The following is a 23,948-nucleotide window of genomic DNA, read 5'->3' on the forward strand; positions in this document are numbered from 1 at the left end:
ATTTGTCATACATGTGACCACATGTGTCCCACATAGGAAACTTGTGTTTTTTTTCAGTAAGGGTAGATTTCATGTCAATCCATTCCATCCATTCGTTGTTGAGATATTTCCGAGTGGATCTGATGTGGTGGTCTAGCCCTTTGAGAGATGGCGTTGACATAGAAGCCTGCGACTAAAAGTTCCGCCTGCGTCCTTCCAGTTTTCATACTTATTTTTAAACTAAGCCTATTGTTGGACACAACACCTCTCGGCCTGACTATTGGTAAATCATCTATAATGTAAATTTAGTAAAACCCAGGAAATGATTCCTCATTTTGTTAGTAAATCTAATAATTTTGAGTTTTTGAAATCCAACCACTATGCAGACAAGTCATTCATTTTGTTTAATGATAAACAATAAAGAAACACGTTATTTCTAAATGACTTCCTGTGCAAATGTTGAGCATTTATTTAGCTAATGTGAAGTAACACACACTCTATATCTCCATTTCTACTTCCCTTATTTCTGTTCAAAAGTTGAACGTAAACTTGCTGTAGACATTATTCTACATAACCCTGAGAAATTGTCAAATCATCCCTGCAGGTCAAGAAATTTGTTGTTTTTACCACAATCGTTTCTTTGATGTGAGATGGCTGACAGGTACATCTAAAGGCGACCGTACAGTATTTCATTTTACAGGAGGGTTACAGCTGAACCCTAAGCAGGAGATATAACATATAGCCATATAACAGAATCACAATATCTGAAGAAACATAACAAGACATTTACAACTATGCAAATGTTAAGGGAATTAAAATAAGAGTGAAGATCCTATCTAAAATAATGACACAAGTGGTTTTCACCAAATAACATAATACAAAGTGCAGTAAATAGAAAAAACTTACATCAAATCAACATTTGGTGTGACTTCTCTTATATTAACAGCACTAGTTCACCTCAATACACTTGGGCGCAGTTTTTCAAGGTATTTGGCCGGCAGGATGTTCCCAGCATCTTGGAGAACTTGCTGCAGCTCCTCTGAGGATTTAGTCCGTCTCAGTGTCTTCTGTCTCTTCATGTCATCCCAGACTGACTCAATACTGTTGAGATCGGGGCTCTGTGGGGGGGCTGCACCATCTGTTGCAGGACTCCTGGTTCCTCCTGCTCCTGAATATAGTTATTTATGACTCTGGCTGAACGTTTGAGGTCTTTATCATGCTGCGGATTTAAATTGAGACTGATCAGATCCGTCTCCGATGGTATCATGTGACTGCAAAGACTGTAAGCTTACAGTTTTTTCACAGTAATGTGCATACAATTCATAATTTTGGTCCCAGTGGATGTAAATTGCTCGATGTGAAGGAAAACAAGCCCAATTATCATACATTTAAAAGCAAAAAGCAATTTTCAGCATTAGATATATTAAGACATGTTTTACAGCAGCACTCTGTTAAAAAGAAATGGCCCTTCAATGCACCTCATATGTCATTTATTCAATGCTGATTTTGTTGATGACACTAAATGACATTTCCTTTTCTCGGCTGCCTATTAAAACATTATAATTGTCGATGGAGGTCTGAACACTTCCTGCTTAAACAGAGCAGCTCTAATTATTCTAATAAAAGGAAAGTCAAAGTGCTTTTTTCAGAGAAAGTAAATGCTCGATTAGTGTGGCTCCAAGGTATGCTCAGCTATAACTGTATTCCAGTCGCTGTATAATCAGTATCTGCCAATGAACCTGTTGGCTTAAATTATCTTTAGTTACATTATAGTGGCCTTGGCTAAAGTTCTGGTCTCTTCTCTTTACATAATGTGCAAACATATTTTTTCATGTAATCACACCCCTTGAGCACCTTTTTGTTACTTATTCATGACTAATTATGCCAGCATAAAAGCGCTTTGATTTTCCTTTCAAGACACTTTGACGTCATTCAAATGAAGCCCTAATGACAGCATGCCCACACTTCTACAATTCAAATGAAAATTGCATTAACGGATTTTATATGGGCCATAATTGGAGTTATGATTTTAATTGTCAGTGTGTGGGATGGAAAAGGACCACATCGAGACAGTGGAGAGGCTTTGTGGATTTCTTAACTAAGATCGGCTGTATTTTCTATTGGCAGACAGCTGCTCCCCCAACAACTCTCTTTCAAAATGCCCTCTCAGCGGGGCGCAGGGCCGTACGGGTCACCTCCACCATTTGGAATTTAATCTACCTGACAAGATCATAGAAAGGTGTTTCACAAAGAAAACGTGACAGCTGATTTCTGTAAACAACACCTGGATGTACTGGGTGAAAGTGCATGAGCGTGCCTGTGTACATGTGTGCGTGTTGCCAGTGTTTGTGTGTGCACGTTGTATTGAGGAAGGTGCGAATGTTTGTGCGTGGGACACAAAAGAAAAGTAAACACTGTCTATGCTTCACCGGTTGTAACCCCTGCTCCAGTTGGAACCCACTCATCACATTTGGCAGCAGAGGAGCTCTCATTCATGGAGGCTGCCTTTCATCGGATTCTCAACAAACAGAAAAGAGAAACTTTAACCCTGTGACAGCCTCAGCTCATGAGTCCACCGCTATTAAATGGGGGGGGGGGGGGGGGGGGAATCCTGTTTCATTGTATTTGCAATTACCTGACAACATTTGGGAAGAATATTCCCCACACAGCAACCTCCATGGAAATACATACAACTGACAGCTTTTTGTTTGCGAGCGTGTGTTAGTGTATGTTTTGGTTGGTTAGTTGAAGAAAGCAGCACAAAAAATGGACAGAATCAAAATACAGCCATTGTTTTTAAAGGAATAGTTTGCTAATTTGGGAAGTTTGCTGTCTTGTCTAGATGACAATCACAAGAATTCACAATTCTTTTGTGATTAGAGAGTTGGTAATTTTAACAATGAAAATAATGACAATATATCCATGAAATTTGATGTAATTACAGTCATCAATGGACTGTTAGTAGGCATTAATGTTTGTTTGTGTAAACCCTATGTAATTTCTGGAAATCCATGATTATACTCTTCTGATATAACATGAGTACAAAGCTCCAGCCAGGCGGCATTAGCTTATCATAAAGACACGACAAAGGGGTAAACAGCTTGACTTGCTTAGTCTAAAGTGCTGAAATATCAACAGCTTGTGTTTAACAATTAACATGTTGTATAATGTTCTTAAATCCATATCATAAACATAAATGTAAAAACAGCACTATGGTTTGGATGGAGTTCCACCCTGTTAGTATTTGTTGGTGAACACTGGCTGGATTAAACAACTAGACATTTAGGTTATTGAGCTTTAGAAGCTTTGGGTGGTGTATTTGGTGTACCAGTGTTGGTGTTTGAGTATAATGATAATACTAATGATAATGGTATGTTATGATGATGATAATGATGATATGGTGGCCAACTATTTAAAGGCTTTCCCAAAAGTTTCAAAATTAACACAAAGTCTTAGATGCAACTGGAACTATTCCCGATGGAGGGATAGCTTTTCAGCAAAGCTAAGCTAATCATCTCTTGGCTCGTGCTTAATATTTAGCATTGAATGGTATATTCTCCTCTAACTCTATGCAATGAAATTAAATAAGTCCATTTTTCAAAGTGTCCAACTATTCTTTTAAAACACTGCATGGCTGTTTTTCAGAATGATACAAAAAGTGTTTCTATTTTAATTATTCTCTTTTCCCTAAAGGAACAAAATGTCAACCAGATAAAACCAAACAAACACAAAAATAAGCCCACAGACATCTATTCTAGAGCATTAAATTGAAACCTTCATTCAAGTGTATATTTAGTGTTCAGTCATATCCAAAATATCATATTCTCATATGTCTTAGACTTTACTTTATTGTCATCTGTCCAAATGCCAAATAGTTCATACCAAGGCTGCCGACATCGTGATATGTTAAAGGGAGCATGATGTGCCTGCCTGCAGCTTTCAGGCCAAATTCTCCTCTTTCATCATCAGAAGTGTGCGACTGTCCTGTGTTGTTTGGCCGTGGTGTTTTGCTGCTCAGTTGATAACCTGATGTGCCAACACTGGCTGGCCTTGGCAGGAGAACAGGTTACATATTAAGCCAAACACTGTTTGTCCATCTGTATTATGTGTCTGTGTTTTCCTACACAAGTGCGTTAATTAGTTGTATTCATTATCATGAACAAAAGATGCCAAACGCAATTTGGTCCTTTGAAATCAGCCAGTTGCTCGATGAAGACTTTTACACAACGAAATCATGGTTGGCATTTATTGTTTTTGTAATTTTCTCAGAGCCCTAAACTCAAACAATAACCTCCTTCACCCTATTTTTGATGGTCAGAATCAATTCACTCCGTTATTGTTGTTGCCTTCCTCTGCAGCGACAAACTTGATCTCGGCGTTGGCAGTCCTTGAAGCCATGCTGCTATCTCTGACCTTGTGCTTGAACAGGAAGGGGAACGTTTTTCTGAAGGACTTCTGAAAGCTGGCTCCCATGAAACCATAAACTATGGGGTTGACTGAGGAGTTGGCGTAGGACATGCAGTTGGCCCACGTCTTGATCTTGTATGTGGCATAGTTGGCCCGGTAGTTTGGATTGAAAGACTGGAAAAGGATGAAGATCTGGATGGGACCCCAGCAGATGGCAAAGAGGAAGACGATCACGACCACCATCTTGGAGACTTTGCTCCTGATACTGATGGTTCTCTCAGACAGGAGGTTGACCTGAGGAGGAGACGAGGGTGAATGGAACTCTTTACGAAAGAGCAAAGGAAGTTTTAGTTTTGCTTTACTCATGCAAATGTGACCTCTGGGCTGTTTGGGCTTTCTGTGCGCGTTCATCCCAAACACCCACTGTATCAACTCTGCAGACGTTAGCTATAAGCTAGCTGGTAATGAAAAAGTGCGGTCTGTTCTGAGTGTGTTTCTGCTGCAGCTCAGCCTCTGACTGATTGCAGAACTCACCAGTAGCTGTTTTTTTCTTTTTTCCACCAAGCTCCTTTTTCTTATTGTCACTGTGTACATTTATGGAGTAATACACGCTAAAACATTTTTAACTCAAACGGATGCACGGTTGCATCGGTTTGCTTCTCTTTGGGCAAATTCACCTTCCGTTTAGCTTTTTTGGCCTTTTGGGAGCAGAGTAACACAAGCTGGAAACAAGTGTTATATTTTCACCTTTGAGGGTTGATAGTAACCAGTTCCTTATTCATACAATCATCAGATACATTATCATTTATTTGGAGTCACGTTTGTTTCCAACTGAAGAATGCGTGCCCAATTTCCACTCTTCTTTTAGCCCTGTTTTGGGTCTCCTCCAACTGCCAAGGGAAACATGTGACTCTTAAGCTGCTAAATACTCAATACTATTTTCACCTAACTCGGCATTACACCAAAGCTTGTAATACACCCTCCAGTCTACTAGAAGACAATGTGTCAGTGTCACAGCTTTGCCTCACCTTGGCGTCAAAAACGATGTGGTTTAGGAAAACAAAAAGACGTGGAAAACCATGTCATTAGCATCTACTTTTTACTCTGACGCGAGGCCTCCGGTGGAATGGTGAGTAGATTACATGCTTCGGCATGATACTGGCCTGTTTTACCTTCTAGTTTCGTACTGTGTCTGTCTGCGGCTTGGTGCTGGGTTGAGAAAAATTGAGAATTGCAAAAGACAAAAAACTTCAAGTTCATACAATTATGTTGAAGCTGTGACATTTCTCTGCATTTCATATTTGAGCTGTTTTTAGCTCGGATTTGCAATGATATTTTTACTCTTCTGTTTTTGTTACTCAACAGTATTAATTAAATAAAAAACATGCAACCGAAGAATAGAGTCAAAGCAGTAAATCTGCAGGCTTTTAAGCAAAAAGAATGAACTAAAAGACACTAAAAAGCCTTTTAAAGGGCATCAGCAGATTTGGGTTATATTTCTCTGCACGTTTGTCACGACAAGGTTTTCAAATTACTCGTTTAAAAATGGTTGTTAAACAGTTGATTGCTGCCACCTCAGAGAAAGGTGCTTCAAACCACATTTTCAAAGACAGGGCAAAGAAGACAAGACCTCTTTAACTTTTAATTGACTGACAGTTATCAGTGGCAGCTTTCACTCATATCTCATTGTCAAGTTAAGCAATTACAACTAAGCAGAAGCCAAAACAAACCTGTTCATACCTGATAATTGTTGTCTACAGGTTCTACAGTTGGCTGTCCGACTCTCTTCACCATCAGAGTGTAGCAGAAAGAGATAGTGAGCACAGGCAGCAGGTAAGCCGCAATAAACTGGTAGAGGATGAAAGCCCGCTCGTGTGTCTTCGAGGGAAATCTCTCCATGCAGTATTGCCTTGGGCCGTACCAGTAGCCCTCCTCTATACGCTGGTACATTAAAATCGGTGTGGATAGGATGAAGGAGCCTGAGCAGGACAACAGATGTGTTATGCATTAGCTGAAACCATTCACACACATTTTTTTTTTTTTTTTTTTTTTTTTTTTTTTAACCTATTTGATTTTATGTGAATTTGTTTATGGTATTCAATATCTCTGTGGAGAATTAAGTGAAAAGAATGATTCAATTCTGTTAGAAAAGGACACGACATACCGATCCAGATACAGATGCTGACAATCATGGCTACTTTTGGGGTACGGTGGCGGAGAGATTTCAGAGGGTAGACCGTCACGTAACAGCGGTCTCCGCTCATAGCAGTCAGCGTGATACAGGTGGCTTGGACTGTCACCTAAGAAAAAAGGGGAAACCATGTACATGATGTACACATCCATTATGCTCTGTAAATGTTCAAAACATTATGATGCAGCGATGCGTACTGTGAATCCAGCCCTGGCACACCTAGAATTAACATCCATCCTGGGTCACCAGATCAGAAGTGGTCAACTAAAAGTACAGATTTGAACGCACCCAGGATTCACTGAAATCCCATCTACTCACACTGTCTGGGACAAAATGACCACATTCTTATAGCAGTGTGCAGTGCAAGCTTGGGCAACACTGAAGGACTACCGATTTAACTGACGTGCTCTGAATAAACAAAATCAATTTTGCTCTTGTTGCCGTGTTCCTGTCGTGTTAGCGTCATGTTGCAGCAGGTTCTTAGTTCATTTTTTTTCCCTCCACTGAAACAGTTCTTATAACTCAAGATCTCTGCCTGCTCTTTTATGTTTTTTTGGCCAGAAAAAATATCTTGTGTGATTCTGCAGTGTACAGCTAAACTGTACAGGAAGCAGGAGAGATTTACCTGCAAACTCAAGGCTATAAAGCACCTGATAAGAGATTAAAACAACCAGCTGTACATGTCGCTTATTTCACTAAAGCCCCTGTTTGTCTACACGTTAAAGTGTAAAACAAGTTTTTGTTTTCTTAGTTTACCTTATTTGTAATTTCTGACACACAATAAACCTACAGCTGTAGAAGAGAATGCAGAGGCCGACCCTCTCAAACCTCCTGGAATAAATACATAAATAATCTGAGCTTTAGTTGACATGATGGGGTCAATCCTGAAAGTTAAGCTCGTGAATGACAAACTCGAGTGTTCAGAACTTCACAAACTTGAAATACGTTATAAAACTTGATGAGTCGGGGATATAATACCAAAGACTCATAATGTCAGGTGCATACAGGGCCTCTGTCTACAAATGACTGGGAAGCAGTAGCAGGAATCATATGTTTTGGGAGAAATGTAATGATGCATAAAGTAAGTTAAATTTTTTATACTTTTTTTCACTAGAACTTGAAGGCAGACGGTGAGAAATGTAAATACATAAGCCTTAGGGGTTTAAGAAAGGAAAAGAAACTCTACAAGTATCCGCTGGTATGCAATAAAACACGAGACCAGGAAATCAAAAAATAGACCAATTAAATAAACCTTATTATAAATCAGCTTGGTCACCAGAGCTTGGAGCTTCAGGCTTTCCTTTTCCTGCGTCTTCCTTTGAATATGATATCATCCACATGAAATATAAAATAATCTCCACCACCAAAAACAGTAGAATTAGTAGGAAAAAAAAGTCTCTAAGTGGCCAAAGAGAATAAATAGTATTAAGAAATTGAATAAAACAAATAGATAATTGCACAAAGAGAAAACACAACAAACCAGAGAAACTAAGAAAGCCTGGGTACATTGCAATAAATTTAGTGTACAAAATAATCAGTCTATAGTTTAGTCCACTCAGAGTGCCAGAGAGTACTACAAATTATATGCACTTTAAACAAAGAGCAGAAGGAGCACACAGAAAGAGTGCATCAAGTGCAGGTTAGGTGTACCGTATGTAGGTATTTTTATGATGCATGACCAATTGGCAACCCACTGTGACATCATCCATAGATTTGTAAACTGCCCTTTTGAAGGCTTAAGACTGGTGTTTTGGTTGTCGCCATATTTGGACGAGTTGAAGGGTGAAGGCGAGGGGTGGATCTGCCTTAGAGCCCAAGTACACTCCGTCTGCCCTCCTATACTCGAAATATTACTGCATATCAATTAAACAAGACACACCTCCAAACTTACCTTTGTTTGAAGCCTGATATCTAATTAATTATGGGATTATTTTCAGAAGGACCACCACTGATCAGAAGGAATTCATTTAGCATGATTAGTATTTCATTGGCTTCACTTTTTTTGACCTAAAGACTACTTCCATTTTTAGCTATATACAGTCTGTATGCAGGACATGCTCGCCTATATCTGGCGCCATGTGAACGCTCACTTGAGCGTGCATATCTTTTCCATCATGGCAGCAGCGTGCTATTGAATTTGCATCATTACCCTCTTAACTGTGCCTCTGCTTCCAATGTGACACAAGGTGAGTCAACAAGATAGCAAACTAGCAGAGTCAAAGAAATCACCTCAGTGGATTGCAGGAATATAGACTGGTGTGCCAACTGCTGCAGCACAAAAACAGAATCAAACACCAGTGTTCAAAAATGTAAAAGTTGTACTCCAGATGTATTCATTTTAAAATTCCGATAAATGTTTATAATATTTTTACAACGTAAAAAAGTGTACTACAGTTAGTGCTCAAGCTATTAAAGGATATACTATTGGATGGCCTCATCCCCTTTTTAAGAAACACAAGTTCAAGCAGCTTTTTTGTTTCCTTCCCAACTTGTCTGTAGTTTAGCGGATGAGCTCGTATGCTTTTAAACTAAAGAGCATGCCAGACGGTAAAGAGCGAGAGGATAGAGCAAGGAGGGAGGTATTCAGAGAAAGAGGAAGATGGCCAGCAGGGTAAAGGCGGCATTTGTGAAAAGTAATTTTCATTAGCATACGAACAAATCATCCAATTTAGTTTTTAATGGGGTTCAATGATTTAATTCAACTTGGGCTCATCAGAAGGGTGGTAATTAAAGGCCAAATGAAGAAATAATGTGTTGTGTACATGTGAGAGTTTGACACTCACAATTCAGACTTGGAAAAGTATTTTTTGGGAACACAAAATTGAAAAGACACAATATTCTGTCACGTCACATTTGCTGAAAGTCTGAAAGCATCATGTCAGTATCAAACATATTTCAAGCAACCGCTGATAAAATGAAAAAAAAAAAAAAAAATCCTTTTAACTCAAGTCTCCTAGTTATCTGATGTTTTTGTACACTGATTTTCAGTAAAGCAGGATGACACAGACAATAAGCCTTGTCTTCCTCATACAAATCATATTTTTGTTCACTTCTAATATATTGCCTATAAATATCTTAGTGTGTTATATCTCTGTAATCTAATCTATTTCTTTGAAATATGTGCAGCAGGGTGAAAAATGAGGGGTCAGAAGTTCCCTCTATGCTCTTTTCCAAATAGGATCTAATTTTGTCCCCCTTTTGTCTATGTACTGCATCGACCCTTTTTCTCTCTCTACCTGTTATGTGAGACTATAAAGCCAGCACCCATTACCCTCTCGAGGTTTGGAGCACCACATCAGGGTTTCAAAGGCTGTGATGAGAGAGACAGAAAGGGGTCATGATGAGTTCAGTGTTGAGGCTGCAGAGGAAATGAATACCTCGATCCTATGCTTTTTAAGATGCCCGGTGCATTAAAAACACGCTACTTTATTATTTCCAATGCATCATTTCTATTCTATTCTATATCTTTTTGACGAGGAAAGATTAAATGGTGCTTTAAAAAAAGGTCATATTTAGGTTTTACGATATTTCTCCCCCCCAAAAAAGAAAAGGAAATGTCTTCACAAGGCTCAGACGAGAGAGTGTCAGCAATGAAAAGCAATTCACTCTGTATTTGTCTCATGATGACTCTTCCTTTGAGGATCTTCTGTCTGAAATATGTTACCTCTAAATAACAGGTGAAAACATGGGGCTTTTGGAGTCAGAAATGTGACATGAACATCAAACAGTTTCATGTTGCCTTACTCTCTTTCTTGATAGCTCCCCGCCGTGTTTATATTATGTTATTGATGTTGTGATGTAAGGCATCAGTAGGCTTTACATGTACTCCCGTTTCTTTGCATTTTCTCACAACTGATTTACAGATCACGGTGAGTGTTTGTAGCGGAGATGCATTGTGAGATGTGCGTCACTGAAAAGGAGGAGACTGCTGAATCTTTTTAAACTTTTTTTTAACATTGTTTTAACTCACAGCAATACTAACAGGCATCAGAAACACCAGAAAACAATCAGGTGATCACAGTTCTTGCATTAACCAAATTATGTTTCTGTAGCTGAGCTCGGTAACCGTGGAGCTGCAGCTTAAGAGTTTTGAACATGTTACCAGACTAGTATTCTGAACGCAGACACTTTGAGCTATGCACAATCCTTTTAATGCACATCTCCATGCAACACAAGCACAGGCTGCAATAGTCTCTGTAGAGTTACTATGACATGGAACAACAAAAGAAAGCCCAGTCATTTTGTTCTATGTCTTGTCCACTTCAAAAAGATAATGCTGACCAGTGTCTGAGCTCTTGCTAAACTTTCAGACAGAAATTCTCCCACCAATCATTAGCCCCCCAAAAAGGATGTGATGTTACAATTCTGATTGAAAAGAGCAATCACAAACTATGAACAGTATGAAAGTAATAGTAGATAGTATAATTTCATGTCCAGTAGTGTGATAATCCTAGTGATAGATAATTCATATTTGTTGACTGCACTTTAAGAGGGAGCCATTTATGCACACCTGCATGTGGATTCCTGTGTGTTTCCTGTGTGTGCGGTGGCCTGCAAGTGAAAATACATTTGACAATGAACTCAAGTTTACTGCATCAGATCACTGCAGCTGTGATATACCTTAAAATTGTGATAATAATGCACAATACTGTACTGATGCAGTAGAATTACTTTGCTTGGTACACGCTAACAAAAGAAAGGGAAAAACACAAAGTGAGTAGGAAGTTTAGAAAAAATAATCATAAGTAATTGTGAAGTCATTTATTGATCTGAAATGCAATCCATTCCTCGGGCATTTTCTGCTACGCTATGATCAAATTGTACTATGTGCCATAGTAGCTGTAGGAGGGTCATTTTAATTGTATTTCTGAATATAAACACAGCAGATATGATTCAGTTCACCGATACCATTTCCCTTCGGTTGTTTTCATTGAACCGTGGACATTTTGAGACAACACAAAGCCTAACAGACCTTATTTCTTCTGTCCCATTATATCATGAAAAAACTAATTACCCTTCTTGCATGTACATGCAATCAAAGTAAATGGTGGCAGATCTCCTGTCATTAGAAACTGATTAAAAAAAACAACTTCAGATTTGGATGATAAAGGGCAGAGATAATGGTTGTGTGAATGTAGCAAAAAAAACCAGACAGAGCCACCTGTTTGATTCTGAAGCTTTTCTTTTCGACAAAGCAGATGTCTGTCAGAGTCATTTCACCAAAGACAAGCTCACAATTCACTAGTCTACATGTTCAGATGAAGAAACAAAATCCCATCTCTGTTTTATTACAAAAATGCTTTTAGCCGGTTTGCCTGTGTTCTTGGCTTCCCTCTCAGACTAACATTAGTCTTTTTTATTCTCAAATTATCCATTAACAGAGTCATTCTACGTTAAAAAGTAAAAAGCCTCTTTTTTTTTTTTTTTTTTTAAAAAGCCTGACAGATAATCTCCTGCTCTGTCATACCTTCAAATTGAATGAGGTTTCACCCAAGTCTTCAAAGAAAATGATTTGCGTATTGGGGTCAAGCTTGGCTTTATATAGAAAAAAAAAAAAAAAATTCTCCCAGGGAAAGTTGTGGTCAAAACTTTGCTTCTTTTGACAGATTGTTTATTAACCAAACAGATACTATAGGGTCCTTCTTTTAGATCCTCAGTGACAGTTATTGTAGCCTTTCAAACCTCTTTGGGTCTGGTTTCTAGTTGATTTTCTTTAGAGAAGTCAGATGAGTAGTAATTAGTGCATGGCTGAGTGTAATTACAGTTTAGCAGAGACATGTGGTCTTTAAAGACCTAAAATTATGCCCAATCATTGTCACACGCTATGCATTTAAGGCTTTTTTAATTGACCTTCCTCTTGGAGTAAGCTGCATGGAGTCGACAGGCCTGTGTGTGTGTGTGTGTGTGTGTGTGTGTGTGTGTGTGTGTGTGTGTGTGTGTGTGTGTGTGTGTGTGTGTGTGTGTGTGTGTGTGTGTGTGTGATTTTGTGCCCACGTGTGATCGGGGTGCCTCCTCTTTTTTGGGATCCTCACCTTTAACGGTCCACCTCTCCACTGGTAAGCCGCAGCCCTGAACACCTCTTTTAAATAATTGTATAGGGCTCTTTTAGTAGTAGTTGGTGTTTAAAAAGATCTTTGATTGAACCCCTGTTTTGAATATTACATGTCATAATAAAGAATACTTGTTTGTAATGGAACCACGTCTCCTGCTCATCAGTGTAATGAACCTGAGTGCCTTCTGAGTTCTTGATACTGTGTGGGTGAAACTTATTCTTTAGGTGAAATTCCGAAAGTGACGTTGTCGTGCTCTCACTAATACTATTGGTTAATGTCCTTGTGAACTCTAACCACACCCTCTTCCCGCCACACTTGTACATCCTTTTTATTACTTTGAGCTATCCTTGTGGTAAATCAGCTGTCAGCTGTGTACGACACATTTTCACAGTTGCTCTTTTTCAGCCATCAAGTTTAAACTACTTTCATTTTGAACCCATGAGAAGCTGGATTTAAAGGCAACAATGGCTCTTTTTGGATTTGGGCTTTCTTGAGATTCCTGAGCTGCAATTTTATAAGGACAAGCTGTGACCCCTTTCAGGGGAATTACAAAGATGAGTTTTTCTACGACATTCAGCTAAGCTGGCTTGCTGCTCTTGTGGGTGGGTGTTTGGTTATAAAAGCCCTAAATGTCATCACTGAGCAAGTTTACGAAATCAAAAATAGATCATTTAAGAGCAAATGTGGCGTTTTTTAGTACCTTTTGTGGAAAGCACATTTCTGAGCCAAGAGATATAATGATTTTGAAGGTTTAAACAGTTTACCTGCTGCAGAAAGGCAACAAATTTGCACATGAAGTTGCCAAAGATCCATCCAGGGAGGGGATAGAGGGTGGCGGTGAAGGGGACGCAGCACACCAAGAAGATGATGTCAGTGGCAGCCAGGTTTGCTGAACAGGGAAAAAAACAACACTCAGTACAGGATGTGTGGTGCGCAGTGGTTCACCTGTACTGTATCTGGAAAGTTGTGGGAGGGAGGTAAATGTCAGAAGTGGTAAATAGTGCAGAAAACAGAAACGTCTGACCACCATTACTACACTTCTACTCACTGATACAAGCCGGAATGGAATTTTTTTGTTTTAATTGTGTGACAAAAACAGGCATGTGTCATTTTGCATATATATTATGAAGTTATGGGCAAAAAAATGATCTGCAAATCTTTGAACAAATATTAATTGTCTAGTCATTGACCAATAAAAGTCATATTTCAAGCATATATTTTAAATTATTATTGAATTTATAGAATATTTTATCAATATTCATTAATATTGATCTGAATATCTGATAGAATGAAAAAAAATAAGGTATTTGAATAAGTCTACTCGGGTTTTGGGAAACTGGAATGGGTATTTTATTCAATATTTGATGGACCATTTTGGGCATTTTTTTTAATGTTTGATCATGAAAATAACTGTTGCTGCAGCCCAACAGCAGCAGTAGAGATTGTGACTGACTGGTTGGAAATGTGACATAACTGAGGTTGTGCTCACCAATGCCCATAATAATGTGATTAAACCACTGATTAGAGGAGCAGACAGGTTAATGTTTATTAACCTGGCAGGTTAAATATTAACCTGTCTGCTCCTCCTGTGCTACTGAAGTGAAAAGGAAGTAAGCATGCTAAGATTTCAATGAACCGTTAACAAATATATGGCAAAAAAAAAAAAAAAAAAAAATCCCAATTACAAATCTGTGACTATCTAGTCTTGTCCATGATATCATCGACTACCAGCGGGCAAACATAGCAGCAAGCACAATTTTCACAATGTAATGCAATCTAGTGCAGTTTTGTTCGCATTTGGGGACTCTATGCTTAACGGTAAGAAACAAAGCATCTGATGTCAAGTGCTGAGATCCTGTGTCAGAATGAAAATGTGTTAACATGATGATGAGCTGTCGGTGCCTTTAGAAAATTAAAACAGTTGATTGACTGCCGGCAGGTTGTACAGTACACCTACACACACAGACCCTTTCTAATGCATGAGAAATGCTTGATTTCTATTCACATTGCAAACCCAATATCTCCATAGAAATACATATCTGTGTTCAGATAGCCCACCCAGCACAGGTTAGTGTGATAACCTTGCCAGTCTGGTTTTGGTTTAGACTTTTCTTCATTTATTCATCGTCCCAAATACCAATAAATCTGCCACACAATGTTTACCATTTGTTTTACCAGCTTATCTAATCAAATTATAGTTTCTGGACCGTAATGTTGAAAGGATAGGCAGATGGTGCAGGCGCTAATCAAATGTTGCTGAATATTAAACTGTCTCAGTCCCGTGGCTTTGGGATACATTATCCAAGATCAAATTCTTGTCACATCGGCGATGCACTGTGCAAACACAGGCACAAATAGTTCCTGCAGTAAATCACAGAGTCCCGCAGCTCAGTTGCAAAACAGATGAGCTCATTTCCTTGAATGTATTTGTGACCCATATTTCTTCCTCTATTTAAGTGTCTATTGTTTTTTTTTGTTCTGTGGACTTCACCTCCGTAAATCGATCAACCGTCTTGAAGTGACAGCTGATGTCACAGCTCTACCAGACGTGCTGTAACTGACTTCAAGAACAGAAATAAATCATCCAGGTTTCAAGTCTGTGTGCACTGAACATCAGAGGAGATATAAGCTACGAGCATGATTGATGTGCTCTTTTGATTTCTATTTCTTTTTATGATACATGAAAAATGAATGGATAAAATGTTTCGCCCCATCTGATTGGACTCAGATGGAAAAGTTTATCAAAACAATCTAAATGCATCAGTGGAAACACACTAAGCCAATAAAGTATGACGCACATTAAGCATTTAACTTAAATGTTCACTGAATCTTCAGCTCCACTGAAGAGACATTTTTTTGTATTGATTATTTTAATATCATGAATCCCCTGAGTATTATCTGCAGAGATGCTAAACCTTTGCAAATGAGCACAAACAAGTGAAGCATGCTTTAAGCTGTAAGCTTCTGAGCAATTAAAATTGCTCACTTGCACAAATTAATAATTCTAAATTGCAAACGTGTCCCAAAACAATCAGTGTAGGTAAATCTGTTTGCCTCAAGTGCCCTGTCTTCAAAACAGTTTACATTCAGTTGTGATTCAGGACTCATCTGAACACCGGACTCTTCCTCCAGTGGTTAAAGAGTGTTCAATGCATCTGTTTTCATGTACAAGTTGTGCACTAAGTGTGGAAATATGGGAAATATGGAAAAAGTCAAAATATTGTTTGAGGTGGTAGAGCTGATTTATGAATATAAACAAAAGTCAACAAACTGGAATGGACACAGACTTGGCAAATAAATTATGATGAAGATAAAGCATGTGACTTAAATGTTCACTGGAGACTGTAATGCTCCTTTAATTAATATATTAAACAAATATGAATGTCATATTTCCATCACATTTTCCTCAATGGTTTTCTATTCTTTGGTGGTGGACTGACACTCTTAATGACATGGTGCCTTATTGTTCAGCAAGCAACTGAAGAAAACGTATAATATTCTCAGTGTTTATTGACAACAATCCAATACATTTATACAAAGGTATAACATGTCAGCCTTTGTCAAGGAAAGAATTATAAAGTCCTGTACTTTTTATAAATGTTGTCTCTGGTAATGGGTTGTGGATGGAAACAGACTTTAATTCATGTTTCTTTTGACGATATTCTGAAAATACGATTAAACTTTGCACCAAATTTGGATGGAAATATGATCTTTATCTCTCATCATTCCATGATGAATATTTTTGTGTATTTTTTATGAGTATTATTTATAGAGAAGCTAAACCTTTCCAGAAGCACAAAACTTTGAGCTTACATGAATTAATAACTATAAATTGTGTGCAGCAAGAGTCCCAAATCAACCCCAGTCGATAATTATTATAAATGTTTAATGAAATATCTTTCTCTTGTTTCGAAACAGTTTGTACTCAGTTGTGATTCAGGACGCATATGACCAGCTGTCACTCCCACTAATGTGATAAGTGAAACCTGTAATCAACACGGGCGTCCGTGCGTGTAGCTGTGCACGACTAGACCAAATGGAGATTGAGTGAAATGGCTACGAACCCTTTGTGGGTCTTTTGAACCCATTATTTGTACACAATAAAATGCTACATAGTAGATGAAAGAGACATCAAAGAATTATAAAACACATTTGAAGTTGAGGGTTATGATATGTATAAATGTATAAGCCCACTGAGTTCCACATGTGCGGTGTCTGACCTGGTTTATGTCCATGATCTGTCACATCTCCCCCACAAACTGCCAGCAATTAGAAATACAGACTTGCCGAATGTAGTTCTTACTCACCTATGTAAAAGTTGGTTGCAGTCCTCATCTGCCTGTGTTTAGAAATCACATAAATAACCAGAGAGTTGCCCACCAGTCCGACCAGCATGATGAGAGAGAAGAACAGAGGGACCAGCCAGGCATCTGTGAGGAAAGGATGCTGGTCTCCTTCCTCCTCCTCCTCATCCCCACGTCTTCCCAGAGAGAAGTTTGCTTCGGATCTGTTGGTCCAGATGTGCTCGGTGGAGTTCCACAGCTCGGAGGAGGAGTACATCGTGACAGGACGGGAGGAATAATTATGAGGGAGGTCAGAGAACAAGTGAGGGGAGCAGGTTCTGTGAGGGATAGAAGAAGAGATGGCAATTAGGAGAGAGGCAGTGCGGTATGCCTGCACTGACTCCGGTATGCCTGCACTGACTCCGGTATGCCTGCACTGACTCTGGTCTGCCTTCAGGGGAAGGAGAGAAAGACGGTCTGAAACGGGGAAAGACGTGAGGAGGATGAGGGGGAAGAGGCAAAAAATCTGCCAAGAAAGATGCATGAGAGAAAAGAAGAGGAAAGTGCAGCAGTGAGGGGTGAACAGGGGGTGGGGATTGTTAAAGGGAAGTTGCCCAAGAGGTGAGGAATAACTGAATTTAGGAGAAAAAGAAATTGAAGAGTTAAAGAAAGGTACTAGATCAAAGGGAAGAGGCAGCAGGGGGGAATTAAAATAAGGGGAAGAGATGGAAGAGACACAGGAGAAAGTGGCTAAGACAAGATGGGAAAAAGACAATCTGTGACAAAGTGCTTATGTCAATGCAGAATAAAGTATAGTGAAAGAGACATGATAGATGAGGTCATATGAATAGGACGAAGAAGAATCGGTGAACTAGAGAGCATGTCTTTAGAGCGAGTTGGATAAAAACTGCCCCCTCTGCTGCCACCACATCACCACTCCAGGCTTTAACGCATGCGGAGGTTCGGACTTGTGAAAGACGCAAACCTCCACACAGCCCCAGGGATTTGTTGAAAAAAGGCAGAGAGTATGCTCAGAGGCAGATAAGCGTCTTCTGTAGAGCTTCGTCGTCAAATACCCGCAAAGTAAATAATCCACTTGCAGCTTTCTTTCATTTCGTGTAGTTCCTTTTGTTCCACCGCTGCACTTCTTCGAGCATTTTTTTTTTTTCAGTCCGTCTCCTCCACTCAGGTCTTTTGCTTTGGAGGAAAGAAGAGTAACTTGATTGAAAGATGATGGACGTTAGTGTAGGAGTCTGTGTTTTCTCTATAACCTTGACAAAACTATGCAGGATGAAACACTTTGTATCAAAAAAGGAAAAACAAAAATCCTCGAGCATCCTCTGCTGTTCATCCTCCGAGCAGAGCAGAGCTGAGTCTCATTTATGTTTCAGCAGAAGCGGCACAGTGAAGGAGATGCTGGCGGCTTCGTAGTGCGAGCAAGAACAAGGACACACAGACGCAGTGGGGAGAGGAGGCGCACACACACACAGGGAGTCTGATAGCTCGCAGGGTACTGCGTGATTTTGGGATAAATAGATGATGTCAAGGTCTCCTAGCAACATTATCCCATAATCCATTTTTCAGTATCAATTGCCAAAGAAAAACTCCAAAGGGAATACTGATAACCTAACCCTGCAGCAGACATAGAAAAGCATGAGTTTCCCATGTTTTCCACATTGGACACGTGGTCACATATATGACATGTTTGCCAAATGTTGCAACATATGCTAACATGGGGAAAATGTGAGGAAAGGTTTTCACATGGAAATCTACTTGAAATCTACATTACACCATGAAAATGTTCCAAAACCACATGTTTCCCATGTGGACGTGGTCACACGTGATCACATGAGTTTTTGCACATTTGACATTCATGTGTTTTTGGGTGCTGACAAGAAAGAGCAACAATATCATTGTCTATTGCCCAGTTAAATTTGGAAAGTTTCTTGATGGATTGTGGGAAATAAAAGTACATTTTAAAAAGTATATGCAATCATAAGTACCAGCATTATTATCAGTATGAAAACATCACCCCAAAAGTCATGATGTATTTTGTCTTCAAAATATCAAACAATCTGTATTTTTTTGTTATCCATCCATAATATAGTCAAAATGCCAAGACAGAACAAAATTAAGAATTTTTCACTTAAGGTAGACATTAACCAGAGTCTGCAAAGAACTCACAGATGTGCATGTGCATAGGATATCGTGTTGGTGTCTCGCCTCGCCATAAAAAGTCAGGTGCCTTATAGTTTACACACACAAAACAAACCATGGTTACGTTTGGGACAAAACTATTTAGTTAGGAAAAGAGTACTTTGAAGAAATCCACGACACTTTCCCACAAACTCAAACCCTTGTCTCCTGGGTGATAGTCCTGGTTTTTATCCATCCAACTCACCCCAACCCTTCTCCCTACAAGTGAACTTCTTCTTTGGCTCTGGTCATATGTGCATGTGCTTTTCACACCAAGGCGAGGCAAAATGTGACACTGACACAGTATCATATAGTGGACTGATGGATTTATTACATGCTTTGTTGTGAGACTAGGCTAAGCCATATGTTGGTCAACTAAAAGCAAAGTGTGTAAGTTTTTACTGGGCCTTAAAACAACAATTACTTTACAAAAAGTATCAAATTGTTAAACTTGTTTCCATTAAAAGTTAATAGAAGCAGAATGACAACAAGGAAAACATTACCCAACCAAACTTTGCAAAACAAATGAATCTTCCAAAGCAAACACCAGTGTGAATGTAAATGAACTATTTACAAATGAATTATGCACATGCTACTCGACCAGCATGTCCTGCCAGATGCAAGTATTGCTTTCTGCAGCTCAGGCAAACAGACTTTGCCATGCCAGCCTCAAAAGATGCTGAAACCTAATTGGAGGAATAGAGAGGCATGCATGCCAACCTGCCAGCTGCAAAGCCGAGTTGAAGAAAGGAGGAGACACCTCATATCTGGGAACACAGATGTCCATGCGGTAAATTATTAATGCACATTCAGGCAGGAACCTGTGCCGTTTGTGATGAACAGAAGCGAACTGAACAGACGTGAGTTCTTCAGAAATTAAATTCCAGAAATGTTTGGATTTGGCAGATTCCTACACACATCCTATGACCTATAAGTAAAGAAGAAACTACTCTGCAGTGTTCTTCAGACAAACAGTCTTCCCCTTTTCGTACAGGTTTAATAGGAACTTGTATCGGTCTATGGGTACAACGGAGAATATCAATAATTATTTGGGGTTCAGTAAAATGCAGCAATAATTGCTGCCAGTGTCTGTAATTTAATTTCCACATGAGACCCTCGAGTGCTGATGAAGTGGAAAAATGTTTCATCAAAACTATTTAATCAAGGGTTACCTGCCAATCAGTATGACATCATCTTTACTCCTCTAAGTTCATTTGTAGCTAGAATTACTGCCTAGCAGTTGTATGCCTCCTTTAACCACCCAATTTGTTGTGTACATATATATCTGTCCAAACCCATAAAGATGGGTGAACTTTGGCCATCAAAATCTAACGAGCTTATTACTGAACCAAAGTAAACATTTGTAATAAAAAAAATGTAATTCCCTAAAGGCGTTCCTGAAAAATTTACGATCACAAACATAAGTAAATGTGAGGTGACAGTGACAGTGACCTTTAATCACCAAAAATCTTATCAGCTCATCTTTGGTACTAAGTTTGGTACTAAATTTGAGCAAATTCCCTGAAGGCGTTCCGGATTCATGGCGTTCACAAGAATGGGATGGACAGATGAGGGGAAAGTGAGGCTACAGTGACTTTAAACTTTGACCTTTGACCACCAAACTCTAATCAGTTCATCCTTGAGGCCATGTGAACAATTGCGCCACACAGAATTAAAAGGAATGTATGGAAGAAATTTCATCATGCCGTTTTTGAGATATCATGTTCATGTAAATGTGTTGAATTGGGGTAGCAGTGACCTTGACCTTTGACTTCTGCCCCCCAAAATCAAATCACTTCATCCTTGATATCAAGTGAATGTTTTTACCAAGTTTGACCAAATTCCATGAAGACGTTCTTGAGATATGGCGTTCAAAAGAACGGGACAGACAGACGGATAACACAAAAATATAATGCCTCCGGCTTTGGCCATCGCTGGTGCGGAGGCATAAAAATCCAAGAACTAAAAGGAAGCTATGTATCTTTTTGTCTTTGGTGTAAGATTAAATCAACTGGTGTGAAAGCTATTAGAGTTTCTGCAGAAACACAGCTTCACAGGAGCTGAAATCCCTGTAGCATTTCCCTGCTGTTCTCTGCATTACATTAAAAAAATGTCTCCACCATTACACCGCCTTTGTAAAAAGATTAATCTTGTTAAAGGGGCCCATAAGACTCACATTGCTGTCCTCTTTCTCTGCAGGAGCCGTGGGAGGACAGAAGGAGGGCAGGTGGAGAGAAGGGGAGCCTGAAAGAAGAAGAACAGCCATTAGGTGAGTGTAATGGCATCATATTACTGCAACCACTTTCTGGGATGGAGCCTCTCTAGACAGCAGTGCTCACATCCACATGCTGTGGGCTAACAAAGCAGCAGAGGACTCCATGTACTGTACTCGCCTCCTGGAAATTGTCCATTTTGTATTCAAATTCAAAATTTGAATTGGCTGCCAGGCATTCATTAGGATCTTGTTATGTATGCTGTAAACTGACATTTTTGATGATGCAGGTTTTTAGGCTTTACCAGGATTGTTGGTAAGAGTTTTGAGGCTTTGGCATCTGACAGTTAAGAGTTTCGGGAATCTGAAACTGAAGGCTTGATTGAGGTGAGGTTACACATTTCCTGTGAACCTCACAACCCAACAGTGTACCTCTGATCCTGCACACACTGTCCAGCTATCATTCGAAATCCTGATTTCTTTTGTAAGGGAATTATTTGTTCTGGCTACGATTCTTCTTAAATTAAGACATATTTTCAGACAAGTTGTCAAATACCGTTACACACACATTACTGATCTGCTAAACTTCAGATGAATTACATTACATAAGTGCAAAATATAGTAAAGTTTGGGTTTCGGCTCTCTGTTCGATCTGCCTTTCTTTTGGTTTCTTTTTAGATAAGCTGTACAGCCTGTTAAACATTCACATGACAATAATGTTAAAGGAAACTCAAAAACATAACAGAAAAAACACTCAGTTGGGTCCACACAGTGTTCAAAGTCAAGAGGAGGCCCGCTTGGTCTAATGATGCACAGTTAATAATTGTCATTGTCACGAATACAAATTTATTCAGTCTGAAAGGACCATACATAATCAAAAACAGAGCGTTGGAAAACTGTCTCCTTCATGTGTGATTATGACCAGAGCAATTTCAGACTCCTGATGGTGTCATTTGCTGCTTTGTCCTCATCTGAAACTGCAGCGGCTGCTTGAATGCTCTGAGGAGAAGGCTCACTGCCATGGACGACTGACAATTCATGCCAGTGTGAACAATACCAGGATCCCAACACAAGAGCACCTAAATGCAGCAGTTACATAAGGTGATTTTGGAGAGTCAGTTTCAGCCTGTTCCAATAACATCTCTTCACACTTTACAAAATGGAGAATATCCTACTTTGGAACATGGTTTTCATGCAGTGCTGAATTTGTTATGGCAAAATTAAGCACCATATTTAATTATTTGAAATGGTTATAAAGGTATTGCATTTGTTTTGTTTTTTCATTTGTACGCGCATCACTCAAAACCATGCCGTTTCAAGCAGCCTGTTTTCATAGAAAAACAAAAACGATGTTGGTAGAGTAGCACTTACGGACTGTGGTGATAATGAGACCAGACAATCACAGGTGAAGTGGAGCCTCTTGTAAGATCAGGTGGGTGTTTTGTAGAGTGTTCAACAACTGTTCACCAATAATTACTCACTGCGTGAAAGAGGGAAATTACGCACATTTTCTGGCGTTTCCTCTTAATTAGTTGCAACATTGTAAGCAGTAAATCTGTGGTGCAGGAGCCGCACTCAGTTTTCAGGACTGTGTAGAAGAGCCCTTGAAAACAACACAAATATCGAACGAAAGTAAATTTGTCAGTGAGAGGTCTCCAGGAAGGTATGATGAGGAGGAGATGTGCCACTCGCGGCGTTAACAAAATTACTGATAGTGATACAGACTCGTCAAATGGGTTGAATTAAGTACGTAATCAGCGAAGTTGCTGACGTACCCTAAGACTTTGATTACTATGTGTGCTAAATACTTAACAAAAAAAAGGCAGATATAAAAATGACTAAGTTAAAACTTAGCGAAACTCAAAAATGACTGAAAACTGAAAAGGAGCGGAATTAAATTGAAGGAGTCTTGAAAACGAAGCGAAGAGAAGAGTAAAAAATGAATCTACAAGAAAACTAAAACGATTTTGGATCTCTGTGAATCTATGTGAATCTGGATGATCAGCTCGAGTCTCCCTCTTTTAAGCTGAAGAGGATGGACAAGGATCAGGGTGCTGAATTTCACCTTATCCATACCCTGTCTCAGGGGGAGAGGAGGGGGTGTCATGAGGCCCACGTTTAGCACGATTTGATTCAAACTATGTATGAAAGAAGTCCCTTATTTCACGTCACCAACGTAAGATGTGATCTATCATTACAACAAAGATCACATTTTAAACGATAAGGTCATTCTACCTAATTACTCAGATAGAGAGGTGAAGGAGGGTGGAGAAGAGTGAGAGAGAGGGGTGAGAGACATAGAGGAGTAGTAGTGATCAATACTGGAGGTCATCTGGCGTCTGGAGAGTGTCATCTTTGGGGAGTTTGTGTATTGGAGTGGTTCTCGGCCCAAAAAGGGGATTAAAGGTTTTCGGCTGGCAGGAAGTGGTCTCCAAAGTGACAGGTTTTATACCTAAAAGGGTGTGGATACCGTCACTCGTGGCAGAAGTTTGGGTTTTTATGAGGTAAAAGGGTGATAAAGAAGGGCTAGAGCAGTTTAACAAAAGTTCACATCCTACAGGGATGTGGGGGTGAAGTCAGTTTGATGGGTCCTTCTCAGGTCACGGAGATAAGGGGTGAGGAGATGT

General features: G+C 39.4%; 1 protein-coding gene across 4 annotated transcripts; it reads right to left on the reverse strand.

The window, feature by feature from the left end:
* Window positions 1-368: 368 nt before the first annotated feature.
* kiss1ra (KISS1 receptor a) lies at window positions 369-19,870 on the reverse strand. Of its 4 annotated transcripts, none has more exons than XM_069157674.1 (6): window positions 19,830-19,870; window positions 16,938-17,251; window positions 13,395-13,519; window positions 6,551-6,686; window positions 6,127-6,365; window positions 369-4,680 (listed from the first exon to the last, which is right to left on the reverse strand). In XM_069157674.1, the coding sequence occupies exons 2-6, from the start codon at window positions 17,188-17,190 to the stop codon at window positions 4,300-4,302; spliced, it is 1,134 nt and encodes a 377-aa protein (XP_069013775.1). In that variant the 5' UTR covers window positions 17,191-17,251; window positions 19,830-19,870; the 3' UTR covers window positions 369-4,299. The 4 variants fall into 4 exon arrangements, with proteins under 4 accessions (XP_069013775.1, XP_069013773.1, XP_069013774.1 ...); XM_069157672.1 differs by lacking the exon at window positions 19,830-19,870 and adding an exon at window positions 17,899-18,355; XM_069157673.1 differs by lacking the exon at window positions 19,830-19,870 and adding an exon at window positions 17,990-18,074.
* Between the last annotated feature and the right edge of the window lie 4,078 nt (window positions 19,871-23,948).

The sequence above is a fragment of the Embiotoca jacksoni genome, unplaced genomic scaffold, assembly GCF_022577435.1.
Source record: "Embiotoca jacksoni isolate LCO1_2020_lvr unplaced genomic scaffold, fEmbJac1.0.p SCAF_22, whole genome shotgun sequence".
In the NCBI taxonomy this organism is placed as follows: domain Eukaryota; kingdom Metazoa; phylum Chordata; class Actinopteri; family Embiotocidae; genus Embiotoca; species Embiotoca jacksoni.